This window comes from Prunus mume, linkage group LG8 (genome assembly GCF_029339155.1).
Source record: "Prunus mume cultivar Tortuosa linkage group LG8, ASM2933915v1, whole genome shotgun sequence".
NCBI lineage: Eukaryota > Viridiplantae > Streptophyta > Magnoliopsida > Rosales > Rosaceae > Prunus > Prunus mume.
Window position 1 is genome coordinate 9,555,281 of NC_142705.1, and position 19,634 is coordinate 9,574,914.

General features: G+C 37.3%; 3 protein-coding genes across 4 annotated transcripts; 1 reads left to right on the plus strand and 2 right to left on the minus strand.

Moving 5' to 3' along the window:
• Positions 1 to 542: 542 nt before the first annotated feature.
• LOC103339762 (putative homeobox-leucine zipper protein ATHB-51) lies at positions 543 to 2,467 on the minus strand. Of its 2 annotated transcripts, none has more exons than XM_008243108.2 (3): positions 1,998 to 2,467; positions 1,259 to 1,605; positions 543 to 990 (listed from the first exon to the last, which is right to left on the minus strand). In XM_008243108.2, exons 1-3 carry the CDS (start codon positions 2,089 to 2,091, stop codon positions 754 to 756), a joined length of 678 nt encoding a protein of 225 aa, XP_008241330.1. In that variant the 5' UTR covers positions 2,092 to 2,467; the 3' UTR covers positions 543 to 753. The 2 variants fall into 2 exon arrangements, with proteins under 2 accessions (XP_008241330.1, XP_088898631.1); XM_089042505.1 differs by lacking the exon at positions 1,998 to 2,467 and adding an exon at positions 1,762 to 1,889.
• A 5,295-nt stretch (positions 2,468 to 7,762) lies between these two features.
• PP2-A15 (phloem protein 2-A15) lies at positions 7,763 to 10,690 on the minus strand. The gene is made up of 3 exons (XM_008243106.3): positions 10,034 to 10,690; positions 9,778 to 9,896; positions 7,763 to 8,572 (listed from the first exon to the last, which is right to left on the minus strand). The coding sequence occupies exons 1-3, from the start codon at positions 10,343 to 10,345 to the stop codon at positions 8,110 to 8,112; spliced, it is 894 nt and encodes a 297-aa protein (XP_008241328.2). The 5' UTR covers positions 10,346 to 10,690; the 3' UTR covers positions 7,763 to 8,109.
• A 5,152-nt stretch (positions 10,691 to 15,842) lies between these two features.
• On the plus strand, positions 15,843 to 18,018 carry LOC103339760 (sequence-specific DNA binding transcription factor). Its single transcript, XM_008243105.2, has one exon. It carries the CDS (start codon positions 16,441 to 16,443, stop codon positions 17,890 to 17,892), a length of 1,452 nt encoding a protein of 483 aa, XP_008241327.2. The 5' UTR covers positions 15,843 to 16,440; the 3' UTR covers positions 17,893 to 18,018.
• The last annotated feature ends 1,616 nt before the right edge of the window (positions 18,019 to 19,634 follow it).

The window sequence follows — 19,634 nt, forward strand, 5'->3', positions numbered from 1 at the left end:
TTATGCTAAGCAAAGAGTTACATGTTTGATTTAGCTATTGGTTGTGCCTTGGGGACTGAAAAACCAAACTCTGCTTTACGTAAAGTTGTGAAAGTACTTTTAACCTCTAGTGATTACCTGGTATTAGTCCTAATTTACAAGAACATTCTGTAGTCTTAGTAGTTTATTAGTTTATATAAAGATATTTATAAATTCCTAAAGTTTATTCTATGCATTACTTTTTCCTTTTTTTGGGAGAGATAAAGTAAGAGTTGGTTTACTAGACCCTTGAATAAAAGGTCTGATCCAAGCTCATAAAAAAGAAAGAAAAAAACACTGTACTTGCTTGGGCTTGTCCAAGCTTGGCTGTTGACTCAACAACATTCACCATGCACCCGACCAACACCTGCCTTTCTAGGCAGCATATATAAAAGTAGAACACGAACTGGATGTTACCCAAAAGGTGGAGACATGCACCCAAAAGCCCCAAAAACAAAATTTATAAAATTTATAAAAAAAAAAGATTTGAGGGAAGTGATGAAAAAGATTATGAATATGGCAACAACAATATGGAAGTGTGCAAAGTTAATAAATGTCATGCTGATCATTAGGTCCACTTGGGTGAATGTAATGTCAATTCTCTAATTTAATAACGAGCTAAAGAGCAGAAGAAATTAAAGTACTAGTTCCTCAAACTAAGCTAATAACTAAAGCAGAACCCTCAGAAAATTAAAGTTATGAGTAACTGCCAAACGACAACAACAGCCTCTCAGCTTAGGGATAAGAAGGCAGAGCTCCCCAGAAAGGTGGCGATACTGGGTTATATTCCTCAACATTGAAGAGGTAGTTGCACTCTTGCACCTGATGTTGGCTCGTCCTTCCTCCTTTGTTAGAGCTCCGAATGGCAACCGACGTGCTCTCCACCGTCTCTTCACCGGAGATTTCAGTGTACCCGGTGGAAACTTGTTTTCTAGCAACTTCATCTCTCAGAATTGTCTTCAATTTCATGACCTACATCACCATATACAGCTCACTTAATTAATAGAGTACATTTTTAGTTGACTTGTCAACACACTACGGTCGGTAAATGTGAGACAAATTTTTTATTGAATTTCATTTATAAAAATTCACTATGGGTTTTCAGCTCAATTTTCTAGGGGAGAGAGAGAGAGAGAGAGAGAGAGAGAGACATAGATGCATGGGTTGCATGTAATTAGTTAATAAAGGAAAGAAGCTTTATAGTTAATGTATGCCAATTACTTAATCAATGCATTATTACCTCTTCTTGGAGCTTTTGTTTCTCTTTGGAGACCACATCATACTCTTGTTTAAGAGCATCATACAAGCGCTCAAGCTGCTTGGCCTTCCATCTGGCTCTTCTGTTTTGGAACCAAACAGCAATTTGCCTAGGCTGAAGGCCAAGCTCTCTTGAAAGCTTCATCTTCCTATCAGGGTCCAGCTTTATCTCCTCTTGAAAGCTCCTCTCAAGTGACTCTAACTGATCAGTTGACAATCTCTTCTTCTTGTCTTGGCCAGAGCACCCATAACTGCTGTGGTTCCTGTCGAGTCCAGGAACCAAGCCTTGTGAGCTCTCAGACATCACTGCTTGATGCTTCATCTCCATCCCTGAAAAAATTAATTAAAACCCAACAAATTAATTTCACTGTTTTTATATATGTGAAGTTTGAAAGTTGAAAAAAAAAAGAAAAAAAGAAAAAAGAAAAAAAAAAAGAGTTCTAAAAATATTATATATGTGAACTTGCATATTTTGTGTAGTTTGACCTCAAAATGACTGAAGTGTGACTTCTCCAAGAAAGCAGGGAGGAATTTATATATATAATTGCTTGAAGTGGAAAGTGTAGAACATAAGAAATGAAGCTGTGCAATAGTCAATGGTGGTGCTTCTAGTTAAAGTAGAAGGTAGCCATGCTTCTTTTTCATGTTTCTTGCTGAAAGCACATAAAAAGGAAAGAAGAAGACCAAGATAGAAGAAAGGGGCAGTGAGTTGAATAAATTACCAGGAGGATAGCAGTCATAGTTATAGTTGTAGAGGAAGCCAAAGGAAGGTTCTGGTCGAGAAACAAGGTGTCTCAAATTGGAATTCCAATCCATTTTGGATCTAATTGGTTTCACTTTCTCTGTCTCCCTCCTCTAAACACCAACACGTTATATATGGACCAAAGTGATGGCCATATATGGACCACAGAGAGAGAGAGAGTGAGAGAGAGTAGGTTAGGAGAAAAGATAATGATCAAAGTGAGCTTAGGACATAGGAGGAGGGCTTAGCGTGGGTGTCTCGAGAGATGAACTTGAAAGAGTTTGTGTTGTGCTGTGTTGTGTTGTATTGTATTCTCTCTTTTCAAGTGCAAAAAGAAACCGATGGAAGTAAGTGGTTGAGAGAGAGGTGTGACTGTGCTTCTTTACGTTTGGGGTGCAGCAAAGCTTTATGTTTAATTTTCGTACGAGAGAGAGAGAGAGAGAGAGAGAGAGAGAGAGAGGAGGAGAGGGGAAGAAGAGAGCGAGGGTAGAATAGAATAGAAGTGCAGGACGAGGCGTGAGAAAGGGAGGCATATGTCAGTTCCATAGGAACAGAGGATTATGGGGACCATATTAGATTGAGACCTCTGAATCCACTCTTCCCCCTCTCTCTCTCTCCCATTTACATCACCTTCCAACCGACAGGGCTGTCACTCTTTTCCTCTCCCACTCCCTCTCTCTCACTTCATCTTGCCATACATTCATACATACATTGTATCCTTTTATTATATAAAGACTCATACATATATATATATATATATATTCATGAGTTTTGAACTCCACTAGTGCAAGTAGAGAAAAACTTATGTGTATGTTTATGCCCGTGATTGAATAGTCCAATTAAAATCTCTTAACTAAATTGTTTCTACTTAGTATTTTCATATGACAAGAACAACTTCACATAATTTTTTCTCGTGTCAATAACCATTTTGTCTAGTAATTTTAAATCTCCATGTTATTAGAGAAAATCTTCATTAGATTCAACTATTATAGAAGTGATTTTGTTGCGTTGTTGAATGAAAAGAGTAACCATGTTGCATATATCCAATATGTTAATCATCATTTTCAAATTATGGATTAAAGTAATAAGATTTTATCTAATCAATGAATTTAATGATAAAAGTAACAAAACGATGAAACAATTATGTCGACCTTCCCAATTATCTCATTACTTTGAAATGTGTACATTTTTCTTCCTAAATAGGACTATCACATTAAACACTGAATAACATAACATCCAAACCAAGAGACAATTTGCATGTGCGTCTATATGTACATGTAGATAGTATATGATATGTAAACACTGTACATATGACAAGACTCAAGTATAGGTGAGGTCCTCGCCAGCATGCAACATAGGAAGAGACGCGTGTGGCCTCCTGAAGAGGGTGGCACAAAATGAGTACATACATGTACAGTCCAGCACCCTGCCACCTCCTCCTCTGCATCAATAAACGGACAAATAAAGGTAGAAGATGAGAAAGAAGTTTTGGGCTCACCCTATTATTTCACCCTCCCTCCCTCCCTCTCTCTCTCTCTGTCTCTGAGAGCCCGCCCCCCAACACCTTAATTAAGCTGCAGCATAGCAGCAGACCAAGAAAAAGCTGCAAAATCCTCTCTCTCTCTCTCTCTCTCTCTCTCTCTCTCTCTCTCTCTTAAATATTCATTCATTCATATATGCTGGTGTGTGGATTTTGGATTTGAGTTGGCATTGTTGGATTTTAATTGAATTTTTAGGGGGGGCGTTGCAGGCCTATTCTAACTAAGAGTGTGTGCTGGTTTCATGTGAAGGGTATCTTTTTCTCCAAAAACCCAAAAAAAAACGTGTATGAGAGATAACGGTAAGACAATGGCATTGCCGCATATGCATTGAAGCCAAATTGATGAAAGAGATGGATGGAACAGCGGTCCTCCCATTCCCTCTCTCCTTCATATCAATTCTTCTTCTTCTTCTCTTGTGCATTAATTAAAAGGTTATTTTTTCTGCATTTGTGACAATAACACCTCATATTCAACCCCAAGAGCTTCATATAAATTTTGAGTTTTTGAAAGCTTTTACACACATGGGATGGGAGAGTGCAGACTAAAAAAATTGCAACTCATTTATCTGGTGACTTGTGAGATGTGCATGGTTTGACCACCACACCACTGGCTTTTCTTGGTAGGACTAATGGTACTTTACAAAAATAAAAATTCAAATTTCTCGAAAAATCTTATTGCATTTAAACTAAACCCGAAATTAATATTTTTTGGCTAATCCATGATCCACTCTCATATTTAGGTTTAGGGTTTAAGGAGGAAAAAATACTAGTGTATGTTACACGTCTTCTATTTTTCTTAACTCTCTCACATTATGCTAGAAAGTTAAGAAAAAAGTGGGTGTTTCTTGTGTTTAATTTTCTGGAAACACATAACCAGCTAAAACTACAGTACACTATAAATCTAAATTGTTATTTCTCGTGAAAGATTCGAACCCTAACTCAAGAGTGTATTAAATTCTTCTTTTTGGGATTGACATTTTCACTATGCCCCTGAAATGAAAGTTCTCTCTTTTTCAGGAGCTTGTTCATGAGCTTGTCTTCTCCATTGGCACATAAAAAGGAATATTTTGGCTCATCACTAACAATTTTCACTCGAGCACCATTTTATCCAATTCCAATGGAACAACAGTTTCTTTTTCTTGAGAAAAAAGAGTCACTCTTTGTTGCTTACGTAGGGGAAGACCTTTTTCTTTTTCTGGTTTCGTCTCTGCAAATAGATTGATTATATCTTGGAAGCATTCAAGAACTATATGGTCCCATTGCAGATCCCTGAAATCCAACTTACCAGCCTTCATTTTGGCTTTTTCCCTCTAACTCGTACAGCGTACGTTTTACTCACCCGGGAAAAACAAAAAACTACTCGTACTTATTGTCTATCACCCTTTAGTTTTCAACCAATCCTTTACCTTCTGGTTTGATTTACTTTTGTTGATTCATTAATTTTATAATTATTTCAAAGAAGAAGGAAGTAGTTGTCTAACATGGTATCCGGGCTTACATTAATTAGATAAGTTTTAGAGTTCGAAACCTCTCGTTTTAGTGATTATCTCACACCGATTGTTGTGGCATTAAATTTATACAGCCCTAGGAACATGAAGAGAACCTCATAGCAATGTGGAGATTGTGAGAATGTGAAGGTAAAAAGTCCCACATTTGAAAGTTGAGAAACCTAGTAAGGGCTTATAAGGAGTTGGACTACTTCCCGCATTGCCAATTAGTTTTGGGGTGGAAACTCAACCTCCTTCAAAGATTAATATGTCTTCAACCATATTATTATATTTCTAATCTGTTTAAGTAAAGACAGTAAGTTCAACCACTAATTTCATGTTAAGACCAGCTAGTCTAAAGTACAAAGACTGGATCAAGGTTAAGCAAACCCTAATTAAAGGACAATATGAAGACTGGATCAAGTTTTTTTATTTAATTTTTTTTCCTTAAAAAAAAGAGTACAAGTCTTAATTAAAGGACAATATGAAGACTGTCAGCATCAAGTTCTGCAGAGCTCACAAGTGACAACCAATCTGGTATAAAGCTCAAAATCAAACTTTGACATCAAACGATGCATTCATATATAGAATCTCATTAACCAAGTTAAGAACTTGATCACCATAATAGAAGTTTGTTCAGAGCAAAGTACTGTTGCAACACATGGCACATGTAACCCAATACGGAAAGAGGAAGGCAGATGAAGGTTACTATAGTTAACTGAACATTTGAAACTGGTGTAGCGGTCCTTCTTACCATATATGGCAGACATGTAGCTAGCTAAACGGCTGCCCATAATTAAAGTCTTTTCTAGGTGTTCATACATAGAACAACTACTTAGAAAATATTAGTGGTCCAAATTGAGCTTGCTAATTTTCTTTTGGTCCCAAGAGTTTGCCGATTTTCCTACTTTAGTCCCTATAGTTTTAATTTTGTCAATTTAACCCATGTAGTTTGATTCTATCGCAATTTAAGAACACACCCAAATCTCTATCCAAAATACCCCTCCACACAAGAGACACAAGTTTATTCCGTCAAGAAATTGGAAAGAAATTTAGACATGTCCCTAAATTGCAATAAAATCAAACTACATTGGTCAAATTGCCAGAATTAAAACCGCATGGATAGAAGTAGAAATTTCATTAAACTATAGGGACTAAAAGTGATTTTTTACCTTTTCTTTTATGTAATTTGGTCTTGTCTTTAGTTTTGTGATACACTTGCTGAACAAGTCTATGTTTTGGTCTATAAGAATTAGTTCATCTGATATGGCTGCTCAAGGACACCATATGCAGCGCCGGATGAGGAACAGGGGTCTAGCTAGCAAGATGCCAAATTTCAATTTACTACTCTATATTTTACAGTGCACAGCTTTTTTATTTTTGTTAACATTAATATTGCAGTGTTTTAATGCAAGCTGGAAGAAATGTGGACCACCAGAGAGAAAATTCAAGTGATTTGAACAAGAAAAGGACTTCAAGAAGAAAACCCAGTACCTGATTAGTGGACTTAATCTTGTATTTATTTAGTGCTGATTAGCCTTGATTTGTATCTTGTGCAAAACCAAGCACGGCAAATGATTTGAGAGAAATACTCCTAATCAGGGTGTGGCAGTTTTAATGGCACAGTAAATTACAGATAAGCAGGTGGTTTACTGCTCATCTGATGACTAAATATATTTGGATAGAGATAGATCATCCAAACGTTTATGTCTGCTTTTGCAGGAATTAAAATGGAGACAAAATGGGAGGCGATTTGCAAGAAAAGTAAACCCAAAAATACATATTTTGAGAAGTAATTTTTAGGTTTTAGCAGAGAGAAATTGATAAGCTAAATGTTATTTAGAGGAGAGAGACTGGGAGACAGTACAAAATATTATAGAATTATGTAAATCAAAATGATAATTCACCAACCCTTCAGAACTCATTCACCAATCAACCCAATCAAAGAATGAATACAAGACTAATAATTTTAATTGTAGACTGCAAGCAGCCCAACCCAGCCTAGAAACTACAATTGGCCTCACATATGCTGTACAAAGTTGCAAAAATAATAACAAATTCCACAGAGAGAGAGAGAGAGAGAGGGTATGAATTTCAGTTTGCCAGAACAGAAGAGGTTGAGAAAATTAAAAGAAACAATCTTGATAGAAATGCTCACCTGTCCCTCATTTAAAGTCCCATAGGTGAAACTGTGAACACTTCTCTGTTTTGCTCTAACTTCTGTTTAAGAGTTGTTCCAATTCCAATTCATTTAGTTTGATAATCACTTTGGAATTAGATTGAAACAGTAGAAAGTCACAAGATTCAGTCCAAATTGAAAAATAGGACCAAGGGGCTGGTCCTCAAATCACCATCATAACTAAACAGAAAGAGGACAGGAGAAAACGCAGAATTAGAGGTAAGATTCTGGGCTAGCCCACTGAGAACATGGAACCTAAGTAACCAAACTCTTATGAATAACAAATTATTTAAGGACCAGTACAGAGAGATCCCGTATTTCAAATGTTAAGAGACATCTCATACGAAATCATATGAAGAGACAAAATCTGTCGACAGACGGTGACACCATGAGATAAGTTGTATTTCCATTGAAACTATAAATTCCCACAGGATCAATTCACTTTTACTTAAAAAACTGACCTCAGACAATAACACAAACATTCATTAACCACAGAGAGAGAGAGAGAGAGAGAGGCCACGTCCTCTTGCCATCCAAGATTTCCAAAAATCTACGCATGATCTATGTAACCAATGAAGCAACAGTGTTGATTGACATCACATCTAAGTTACAAAATGCTTTACAGTGAGCAACTGATACAAACAAGGTAATGTCAAAGTATATTCACTTAATCTAATCTGAAGAGGTATAAAAATGAACAAAACTGGATCAAATACATCAAAGTGAAGTTACACAACCATAGAGGACACACACCTACCACAAAAACCAAATAAGATGACATCCTCTAAAACATCTTATGCCTTTAGAAGTATAAGCTGTATCATAAATCCCAGCTTCATTCTTGTGGGATCACTGATGTGAATAAACTTCCCTGTTCAGCATATGGCTACTTCAAAACTCCTATCCTTTTCCGCCCTTTCAAGTCACTGGGGACGATAAAAACAGAATCCACACATAGCCCACCTTTGGAATGAGTGCAATCGATCTGCTTCATGGAAAATCTAACTTCTGTTACAGGATCTGAATCGGTGACGGTAAATTCACCAACCTTGTAGTCAACCCAGCACCCACGCTTATGATTTCCATATGCATCATCATGTTCGATTTGATCCAAGCAGCATTCGTATGATGCTTGCTGTCCATCTGAAGTTGATAACTCAAATCGTACTGGCTTTATATCCCAACCATGGGTGTGCTCAAAATTGCAAACACGCCGTCCCAATCTTTTTGAAAATCTTCCAATGTGAAGCCTGAAAGAAAGAGTATAGATATCAGCAGGAAAAGGGAACTTCACCACCCCATCCACTTCGAACCACCATATTTGCTGTAAATAAGCCACCACATTAAACCTGCAAACAAAGAGCAACACGCAGATGATAAAGATTTGAAAGATATAATGCATCATCATACCAAGCAAAAATGAAGGAAAAATAATGAATTAACACCAAGCTGGCATAACTTGGCAACAACGGTTCAATATGATAACTGACCCAAAAGAGGATCTCACTAACGTAAATTGATGAAATCAATTACAAAATAATGAGATCAAAGGCGGTAGCGCCAATCCCAGAAAAGCATAAGCAAATCTCTCTTGTTGAGTAGTAGCGTTGAAAATCAGAAACTGTCTTGAGTAATGTCTACGGACGAATGAGTGAGTGGCAATTCAGAATCCGCAACGAGAAAAATCTAGGATGACATAAACCCCAACGCAAGAAAAAACTCAATAACTATTCAGTGTAATCTACAACGAAAATATATATATCCCTTTTCAGGCTAAATAGATTTGCCTTTCTATTGATTCCAAGAAAGAAAAAAAATTATATATTACACAGACTCTTTCTAAACACCAGTTTATAATTTTACCAGATACATTTGGATGAAGAAAATCCGAAGATAAGATAGGGAACTTGAGAAAGTGGAACATTCTACTGGCATGATTAACCTTGATTTCTTGAAGATCCTGACTTACATAAACTCTGTCAAGAGTAACTATAATAAGAGGCATCACTTACTTATCTGACTTTGCATGCAATTTTTTAAAGCAAATACAAGATGTGGATTGTAAGCATAAATTCGTTCAATTTAGAGAATTCCAAATAAAAGGACATCTTCCACCCCACATGTAGTCATTAGAAGAATGTGATATTAAATCACCCTCCCAACCTACTGAACTGCAATGAGATAGTTAGTCCTTTGTTTTCCAACTGACATATGCCATGAACTATGTAATTATAACAGAACAGCATCCATAAGGAATTATTAGAGAAGGAAAAAAGAGCCTAAAAGACAAGAAATAGTGTAGTAATAAACAATGGATCTAATAAACTTTCAAGCAAGAATATCGGTTCATTAAGAGTTTCTGATTCCTCCTCTCCTTTGCTTAATATAACTACTTAATTATCACTAAAAATTTCACACTGCCAAAAAAAGAAAAACAAGAAAGAAAGAAACTTCACTGAATGCTAAGCTGAATCAAAATTTTCAAAGAAAGAGAACAAACCATACATATCAAAAGCACACAGTAGTATGGAAAGTAAGATCTTTTATAGCTAACCTAGATTCTTCCGTAGGAATCCAGTTCCAGTATCGGCGATCTTCAATCCCCGTGATGGCCATGGCCTTCGCGGAAACCGACGTGCAAACCCTTCCTGTGACCCTGTCTATCCATACCAGCTGCAAAACCCACCAAACGCATCAAAAATTGAACAAGTTTAGACATATTATACCAAACCCAAAACCCTAAATTGCAAAATTACACCAAGAAAACCAACCCAAAACCCTAATTCCCAATTACACACCAAGATACCCACCTTATTGCCATCGTCGAAGGGTATAGGGCGAGATAGCAAAGCAAAGATGTCCTTCTTGGAGAGGTTCTGGTACATCTGAGGAGGCAACAAATCGAGTAGATCATGGTAATTTGGGGGCAACTTGGATTCCCAAACAGAATCAGACGACGCCGCACCACGAAAAGCCCTGTTGAGCCTCGCAAGGTTGCAAATCTCAGGCGGAGTCAGGTACATGAACACGCAGGCCACGCAGCTCTCGGGTATGTCTCCAAGACCCGGTCCATGACCCGAACCGTTCGTCCCCTCCGTCAGGTTCGAGAGCGACGCTCCCATATGTTCTCCTAAATTTCACTGTATTTACAAAACACTATTGGGTTTCTATCAGGTCATGGTGTCCGTACAGATATTTTGGAGGGTGGAAAGGCGAAGAAATGGATGGGTGGGTTTTCTTGGGTTTTGAGGAAGATGGAGGTGCGTGTTGTCTGGGGATTTGGAGTGTTTGGTTAGTGAGAAAGTGAAGTGTATGGGGAATTTCTAGCGTGGGTTTTTGGGTTTGTGATGGGTTTTTTGTCTGTCATATTTTCCGGGAAAATTTTGCTGGGGTAGGAAAGTGAGGGAAAATTGGAAGGGACGGAGATGAGGGGAGGACGCAATTTCGCTCCCCACCATTAGATACGGTGTGGTATTACATACCATTTATTATTCTTTTATTGCGTTATATTGTTTTTATTTTTATTTTTTCGCTAGGGGATAAATTTTTTTTTTAAAAAAAAAATAACCCTCGCCAAAAAATCATAACCTTTGTTTTGGTTTTGTGGTATTTTTCTCTTCATGTTAGAAGAAATCATTAACTCATATTTCACTTTATATATTTTGTTCATTAGTTTTTTTTATATAACATTTCTTATTAAGATGACAATAACATATTAAACTCAGATACACTACAGAGATATTAAGACTGAACTTAGAACTTTTCTTGAAAGAACATTGTTCCAAACCACTACACTCATGGGTCTTTGCAATATTGTCCATGAGTTTTAGATCAAATGAATTGCTACTAATCTAAAATATTACAATATAAATTAACAACCTCTGCTAATTATGATCATCATTAACTACTTTTGGTATTTTAATTAGATATTACTCTACTTCCAAATTAAGACCAAATTGTAAAAAAAAAAATGTTTATGTGGATTGTTTTCGTCATTTAAGTGAGTGGAGGGAGATCAAAGCTTGGATTGTCCTTATAAAATATTGAAATTATAAAGGCTGGATTTTCCACCACAACAAAAAAAAAAAAGTTGGATTGGTGGGCGCAAGAAAGAATGAGGCTTTTGATTAGGGAATTTGCATGCGACAAAGATCAAATGGTCCTCCTGATCTTCAACGCACGTTTTTCACTGCGGCGGACCAATCGGAAGCTACAAAAAGTCAGCCAACTTTTATGGTCCAATAAAAAGTATGTTCATTCGACACTTCTTTCCGCCCATTCGCTTGATTATTTTATGGGAGTTTCACTAAAACACCCAAAATGGAAGTTGAAATTATAAAAAAACTCAACACCCAAAACACTTTATAAATGCACCCAAAACCCATCATTACACACACTCAAAACCCATTTATAAACACACCCAAAAAGTTGGCTTTGGGGTTGATTTTGGGTGTGTTTCTATGTTTAAATAGTGCTTGGGTTTTTTTATAAATACATGTCTAGAATTGGATTTATTTATAAATTTGTATTATTTTATTTGTCGTGCACCTTATCTCATACCATCCCTACCCAGCCACCACCAACTCAATTTTTTCAGTCTGTAGTTAGTTCATTTTTTTAATTGAACTAAATTTTATCATCCAAGCGTAGAGTTTTCTAAATCAAGATCTTCACCATTTACCTTTGTTGACATTTTTTCAGTCACCATCCGATGACCTCTTTGCTTTGCTGTCTAGTTGCTGCGCTCTTATGCAACAATTGCTGGAAATCAAATCTTGTAATTGAAAGATTGTAAATATTGTAATTGTCTTTCCTATATTAGATCCCAAGGTTTATGGATCAAATCTGGATTGTAGCCTTAATTAGGAATTATGCTAGAATAGGAGATTGTAAACTTAGTATATAAATGATAGTATTATGTACAGCAGCACATCGATAATAGAATGATTATTTCATCTTTTTTATTCTTTACAACAAGTGGGTAATTGTGTGAAAAGGTGGCTGACTATTTAGTAAAGAAGAGCTATAATTTTGATTTGGGGTCTTTGTGCTTGATGATTATGATTCCTAGTTGGGTTGAGGCTACCTTTCATGATGATTTGTTAAGAGTTCCTATAACTCGTACTATCTCTGTCATTTAGTTTTTGTATGTTTTGATATTAATTCCCCATTTCACCAAAAATAAATAAATTAATACATTCGAAGGAGAGCTAGTATCTCGGAGAAAGATCTTGAGTTTCTACATTTACATATTGTATATTTACCCGCATTTCGCAACATCTCAACTATTGTAATAATCTAAGAGATGACACATCATTAAACTTTTAAAAAACTTTTAATCTAATAACTTAAAAATTCAACCAAAATTCGTAAAATCCAGAATTAAAAGAACCAGAAACCCAACCCCTCCTCCCTACCACCAATGTCTCCGCCTCCGCTACCCACCCAAGCCTCCATACCATCCAAGATACCTGCCATCTCTCTCTCACTCGCCCATTTCATATTGTTGAAAAGGAAAAACAAATAATTTCAATCATCAATGGTTGTGATGATTTGTGGCAGCCCCTCCCCCCTCACCTCTGGCTTAGAGGGAGTGGTTTTTCGTTTTTGTTTTTGCTTTTATTTTTTTAAACAGTTTTTCTTATAGAAAAGAAAAACAATTTTAAACAGATGATGTGTCATGTTTTAGACAGTTAGATAACTAGGATGACTTAGATGTTGTGAAATGCATATAAATGCACAACATGTAAATGTTGAGGCTCATGATCCCTCTAAGAATGCTACCATAGTTTTATCAAGAAATAATAATTTTTTAAAAAAATATATGCATATATAGTCCTATTTTAGGTCATTATTTAAGAATTATTCCTTAACGTTATTTGTAATTTTTAAATTTTTAGGTCATCGTTTATAAATTATTATTTATAAAAATAGACAAAATTAACACTCGCATACAAAAAAATTATAGACTGTTCTAATTATTGATTAACATCATGAAAGAATTATATCCGAATTTTTTATACAAGCGATTTTAGAAGAGAGGAAATTCAAACATAAAACCATCAAATATAGTAATAAGTATTATTAACCATTTGATCTACAAGCTCCTTATACGTCCAAACTTTTCTTAAAATGCGAACATACACTCGGATCACACCTTCCCCTGAATAAATCAGAAGCAAAGCAACAGAGTAGTATGGTCTAGAAAGCAAAACACATTTTGTGTCCAGGAGTAGGATATTTCGTCGGCAGTTGGCACAATTGGCCTTTGCTATATGCAAACATATGATGCAAATTGCAATGCCTGAAATGACCTTGGTTGGACAAAGACTCGTCGGCTTTCCAGCACGCTTCAAACGCCTAGACTTACGTCAAAATATTCTCAACATTTGGGTCCACCCAATCTTCAATTTCTTCTCCACCAAACAAGCATCTTTAAACGACAAAGTTTTCAGAAAGGAGAGTCTATTTTTATGTTCCTTTCTTTTTTGGGTGTTTAGGCCATAATGCCGAGAATGACAAGTAGAGACCTTCAAAAACTCCATGGCCCACGATATTGATAGCCATAGAGGAGTTGGGTTGGGACCTTTTGCCTTTTAGTTAAAGCTTCTTGAACCGTTGATCAACTAGTTAGAAAATTGATGAATGGGTAAACACCCAACCCAGTAAACTAGTTAGAAAAATTAACTTCTTTTTTTGATCAAGGAAAAATTAACTTCAATTCTTAGATATAATTGAACCATCTCCGAAACCTAGGCCTTACACCTCAGCATACCCATTAGGTTAGACTGGAAAAAGCCCAACTTGTAAAAGTTACCCCCAATTCCCAAAATGGCCCAAACATATGCGTCGATATCAAGAATCATGATTGTCCTTTTGGTGTAGAATCGTGGGAATTCACAATTGTTTTATATTTGCCTCGCCTCAACCATCGGTGAAGAGAATACAATGATAATGACCCAAACTGTGTAATGCAAGTTTTTCTTTTGCATGTATCTCGCTATTTGTATCGCATTTACTGATTGCATGTTGAATATCTCTCTTTTTACGATAGATAGGTGGGGACATCTATATTACAGAGGTGGTAGGTCGAATACAAATAATTTAGAAGAAAACATTAGTCGTAGTTAAGTTGATGCATTAACACGTATAACTTGATTTTCAACTTAAATATATTATTTACTCACCAAACCAAACCAAACCTAACCTATGGACGGAAAGAAATCCACACAAATTCCACACTAACATGAATATTCCTGCCCATTGTACTTGATAGTCGGAGGAGTCTTGGGGCTTAATAGCTTGTGGGTCCTTTTTAGGTCATTACCCCCCCTAAAAGATATCGAGTTAAAAGTTACCATCGAATGTCAAATCATCAATGGCACCAAAATCAAGTATACTCAACTTGACTAAATGAAGCGTGTTGAAATTCCTAGTGACAAGTTCACCAAAAGCAATACAAAAGAAATCTCCTAATGAAACCACTAGTATTGGGACAAAGATCATAAAATGAAATACAGTATAATACGTTTGATTGTATAAAACGTATATTATTTTTCTCTAATTAAAATTATACTAGAAATGGAAATATCTTATTTTTTAAAAATGCATATGATTAGCGCAAATTTACGAACTAGGAAAACAATTAAAATCTTTTTATATATGATTTTATAAATAAATCATCTTGTTATGTTAAGTTTTATACTAAGATATTTATTTTTAAATGAAAAATGCTAACAATCTTCTCTTCAACCTTCTCGGAGAAAATCCAACAGTCAACACAACAACGATCACACCCACAATTCATCTCTCCTTCTCCCACCTGCGCAGCCACCCCCACCTCCCACCCCAGCCACTAATTTCATTTTCCCACTCCAACCCCGACTCCTCCCTCGCCGGTGAAAACCCAACAGCCACATCCATTTTCCACCCCCACCCATGTTTGATTTTATTTATTTATTTTACAATACCGTCTTCTTCACACGTCTCTGCACAAAAATATGAATATGATGATTTTGTCATCTTTTTATTTTATTTTTTTGCAAAAAACAAAATTTCAGGGAGGATGGTGGGTGGGGTATGAGGGCAGGGACGATGGAGAAGGGAGGAAGGGAGGAAGGGACGGTGGGGTCTTCTAAATGGTTTTGAATTTGGGTTAACGGGAGGGACTTGGAATTTTATTTCCTGCAAAAGCAGCAGGCTCGCAAAGACTGAAGAGGTGCATGTGGAGTTTCATTTGTTGAATTTGCTAAAGCAAAGGAGTCAGTTTGCTTAATCGATGAAGTCCAAGTATGAGGATGGGTCTGGGTGGAGTGGTGGGTTATGAAGATGCGTCTGGTGCGTGTGTGTGTGAGAGAGAGAATGTGATAGTGGGAGAGAGAGAGTAATAAAAAAGTTGAAATTTTTTTTGAATAAAAATATTCAATAAATGACACATGAAATTTAGAAAAGAAAAAGTTAGTTTGTTTTAAGTGTAAGAAAAGTAACATATGAAATTTAAATTTAAAAAAGAAAAAGTGAATGAAGGAAAAAACACAAGATTAAAGAGAAAGTTGCGAATAATACTCAAGTTGATGGTGAATCGGTGATTGTATAATAAAGGCGCCTCCATGTACACCTACTGTTTTGAAAACAAAACCTGTGGGTTTAACATTCCAAAGCAGGCAGAGGCAAAACCATGGGCAGTTTTCTGCTGTCTTCTGCACAAACAAAACCGGCCAAACTAAAACCGGTTGCTCTGCTCTCTGTATATAGCATATACCGCTTCTCTTTTGAATCTCTGTCACACAATACAATCCACCAACAAAAACAAAGCTCTCTCTTGCTTTTCACATCGTTCCTCTATGCATATGTTGTGCTTCTGCCACACATTTCTGCAAAAGCTGAAAAAGGATTCTTAATTGGAGCTGCCTCAGGATATGGTGATGTGAACAAGTCGGTTGCAATCTCTGAGTATCTGGTACTTTTGGGCAGTTTTTTTTTTTACTGGGTTTTGGTCCAAATTTCATTTCAATTATTGGGTACTTCTTTTTGCTACTGGGTTTTGTTCAGTGTATGTGTTTCTTTTTATAGACAATTGAAAGCCAGTGGTAGTATTTTGGGGGGATTAGATTATGACATTTGCTTCAATTGGGTTTTTGAGTTTTGCCTCAAAGTTTGTTTCTTTTGTATAATTAGTAAGAATTGTATCAGTAGGGACCGGTTTTTTGAGCTTTGAATGGAATCCAATGGGTTGTTTTCTGGAATCTTAGGCCTAGAAATGCCTTTGCATCAAACACAAAACCCCCAAAATCCTCAAAACCCTCATCATATGCACCAACCCCAAATGGTTGCTTATGCCCACCATGACCCTGATCATCCCCAACACCCTCACCAATCTGTCAAACAAGGGTACCCATTTGCCACCAAGTCCAAACAAATAGCTCTAAGTGATGATGATGAGCCTGGGTTTGGTGCTGATGACAACAGCAATGGGGATAACAAGAGGAAAATATCACCATGGCAGAGAATGAAGTGGACTGATACCATGGTCAGGCTTCTAATTATGGCTGTTTTTTACATTGGTGATGAGGGTGGGTCTGAAGGCACTGATCCCACAGGAAAGAAGAAGTCTGTCGGAGGATTGCTGCAGAAAAAAGGGAAATGGAAATCGGTGTCTCGGGCTATGATGGAGAAGGGTTTCTATGTCTCTCCTCAGCAATGTGAGGACAAGTTTAATGACTTGAACAAGAGGTACAAGAGGGTGAATGATATACTTGGCAAGGGGACAGCTTGCCGGGTTGTGGAGAATCAGGGCTTGTTGGAAAAAATGGATTTGTCACCGAAGATGAAGGAAGAAGTTCGTAAATTGCTGAATTCCAAGCACCTATTTTTCAGAGAAATGTGTGCATATCATAACAGTTGTGGTCATGGCACTGTTGGTGGGGTGTCTAATGGTGCACATAACTCCCCACCAGAGGGTGCCACAGAACCATCTGAGATTACAGCGCATCAGCAGCAGCCCCAGCAACAGAGGTGCTTTCATTCATCAGAAAATGCTCATGTTGTTGCCAATTCAGGCAGGTCAGAGACTGAGGCATCTAAAATGGCGAAAGGGGGAAGTGGAGGTGAGGACGAAGATGAAGACTATGAAGACGATGATTCAGAAGACGAAGATGAAGAGGAAGAAGAGGTGGTTGAAGTTGGCCCCGGCTCTAGAGGTCTAATGGGGCATGGACATCATGAAGACGACGATGACAATGACGACAGGGCTTCACTTAAAAGGCCAAGAAAGGAAGGCTGCTTTTCGGGGCCCTCATCCTCCCAGTTAACTCATCAATTGGGCTGTGAAGTGAGGGGTGTGCTGCAAGATGTGTCAAAGAGCCCTTGGGAGAAGAAGCAGTGGTTGAAGACAAGACTAATACAATTGGAGGAGCAACAAGTGAACTTCCAATACCAAGCTTTTGAGCTTGAAAAGCAAAGGCTCAAGTGGATCAAGTTTAGTGGCAAGAAGGAAAGAGATATGGAGAGAGCTAAGCTTGAGAATGAGAGAAGAAGGCTTGAGAATGAGAGAATGCTGTTGCTGGTGCGCAAGAAGGAGCTTGAGTTGCTTGAGCTTCATCACCAGCAGCAGCAGCAACAACAAAATTCTTCAAACAAGAGAGGTGACCCATCCTCCCTCACTGGATAGATTGTATATTATATATATAAGGTTTAGATCAGAGAGATGAGAGTGTTTCTCATTTTTGTTCTTCAGTTTTCTTGTGTAATTTAGTGGCCAAAATTAATACAAAAAGTTGATATTATTAGATGGTTATATTGTTAGCGCAAGATGGTATTATCATGTCATCTTACATCTACTTATTAGATTTGTTGAATTGAACGACCTAATAATTTGAAGCATGTTTTCCGATGAGCCATCTCAATTTGCAATGAGAAATATGGATTTGTTGAATTGGTGATTGATTGTTTCTCACATTTTGTTTTTGTTTTCTCCATTGTGTTGCTTGAGAGTGTCTAAGATTATTTTATTCTTACATAAGACGGCACATTTTCAATTTAGAGGTGCAAGGATTTGCTAAACGAGGCTGGTCAAAGAACACACAGATTATAAATTATATTCTCACCCAAAAAACAGGAAAAAAAAAAGCTTATAAATTATAAAGTTTTTAACTATAGACGTCCTTGAATTTTTCCTCGAGTTGCAATTGGGTCAATGGACTTCTTTTTAGGTAATTACATCTTTTAACTCGACAAGTAGTTCCAATTGGATCCCGCCATCCAACTTCATCAAATTGTCCATCAAAATAAGGGGTAAAAGCGTCCTTTCAAGTTCCAAGAGTATCCCTTCGCTTGATAATCTCTCAATAAGATAAATCCCCAAAATGAAGAAACCATAAGGGTGTTGAGTATCCCAAATTGCACCCTAAGGTAAAATGTCGAAGAATTCGACAAATTCAAATTGCAGCTTTGTTACTACGAACTTGGGTCGGAAATCATCATGACCATCCAACTTTGTCAATTTGTCCATCAAAATAAGGGGTAAAAGCGTCCTTTCAAGTTCCAAGAGTCTCCCTTCGCTTGATAATCCCTCAATAAGAGAAATCCCCAAAATGAAGAAACCATAAGGGTGTTGAGTATCCCAAATCGCACCCTAAGGTAAATTGTCAAAGAATTCGACAGATTCAAATTGCAGCTTTGTTACTACGAACGTGGGTCGGAAATCAAACGCCGGACTTCATGGATAAATTTGAATCTGTCAAAATTGTAATAACCCAAACCTTAATTAATATTTAACTATTAATTTATTAAGGAGAAAGGACAATTTTGCCCTTGGACTAAGTTATTAAGGGAAAGTTGACTTTTGACCGGAGAAGAATTTGACCAATCCACTTGCACCGTTGCGTAGAGCGCGACGTAAACGAGTCTGTAGACACGGAGCAGACTCGAAGCGGAGTTGTAACGAACAAAGTTACAGTCAAAATACTTCAAAGGGCAAAATGGAAATTTTTCAAGCCATATTTTTAAAAAACTCAGCTTCTCTCTCTTCTCCCCCAATTTCTTCTTCTCTCCCATGCGTCCCTTCTCCAAATTGCCGTCTCCTTCAAAGCTTCATAACCACCGCCACCCTCCACTCCGGCCGACGAGACCGGACCCAATCGAACCACTGCCGCTTCCTCTTCCAAGTCCGACCAAGCTCAGCCGTCACCATTGCCAGCAGCCACCGGAAAATGCAGAAAATCGCGCGGGTTTTGACAGATTTTCTCATCGCTCGTTCTCCCTCGATTCTCCACCAAATCGGACGAGTGAGGTATGGTTCTCCAGCTATTTTTCGTAACTTAGCTGCTGGTTGGGTATGATTTCAGAAATTTTAAGCGTAGATCGTTCGATTCTCAACTTAAGTTTCAGCTGATTTTGAGGGTAGGATTCCGG

What these genes read in the sequence shown, in the direction of transcription:
- LOC103339762 (XM_008243108.2), bottom strand. Translation starts at nt 2,091, where the DNA reads ATGGATTGGAATTCCAATTTGAGACACCTTGTTTCTCGACCAGAACCT. An exon ending in CTATGACTGCTATCCTCCTG is followed by an intron (nt 1,606 to 1,997) that starts GTAATTTATTCA and finishes TAATTTTTTCAG; the next exon opens with GGATGGAGATGAAGCATCAA. An exon ending in AACAAAAGCTCCAAGAAGAG is followed by an intron (nt 991 to 1,258) that starts GTAATAATGCAT and finishes ATGGTGATGTAG; the next exon opens with GTCATGAAATTGAAGACAAT.
- PP2-A15 (XM_008243106.3), bottom strand. Translation starts at nt 10,345, where the DNA reads ATGGGAGCGTCGCTCTCGAACCTGACGGAGGGGACGAACGGTTCGGGT. An exon ending in CCTTCGACGATGGCAATAAG is followed by an intron (nt 9,897 to 10,033) that starts GTGGGTATCTTG and finishes TGGGTTTTGCAG; the next exon opens with CTGGTATGGATAGACAGGGT. An exon ending in ATTCCTACGGAAGAATCTAG is followed by an intron (nt 8,573 to 9,777) that starts GTTAGCTATAAA and finishes CTTTGTTTGCAG; the next exon opens with GTTTAATGTGGTGGCTTATT.
- LOC103339760 (XM_008243105.2), top strand. Translation starts at nt 16,441, where the DNA reads ATGGAATCCAATGGGTTGTTTTCTGGAATCTTAGGCCTAGAAATGCCT.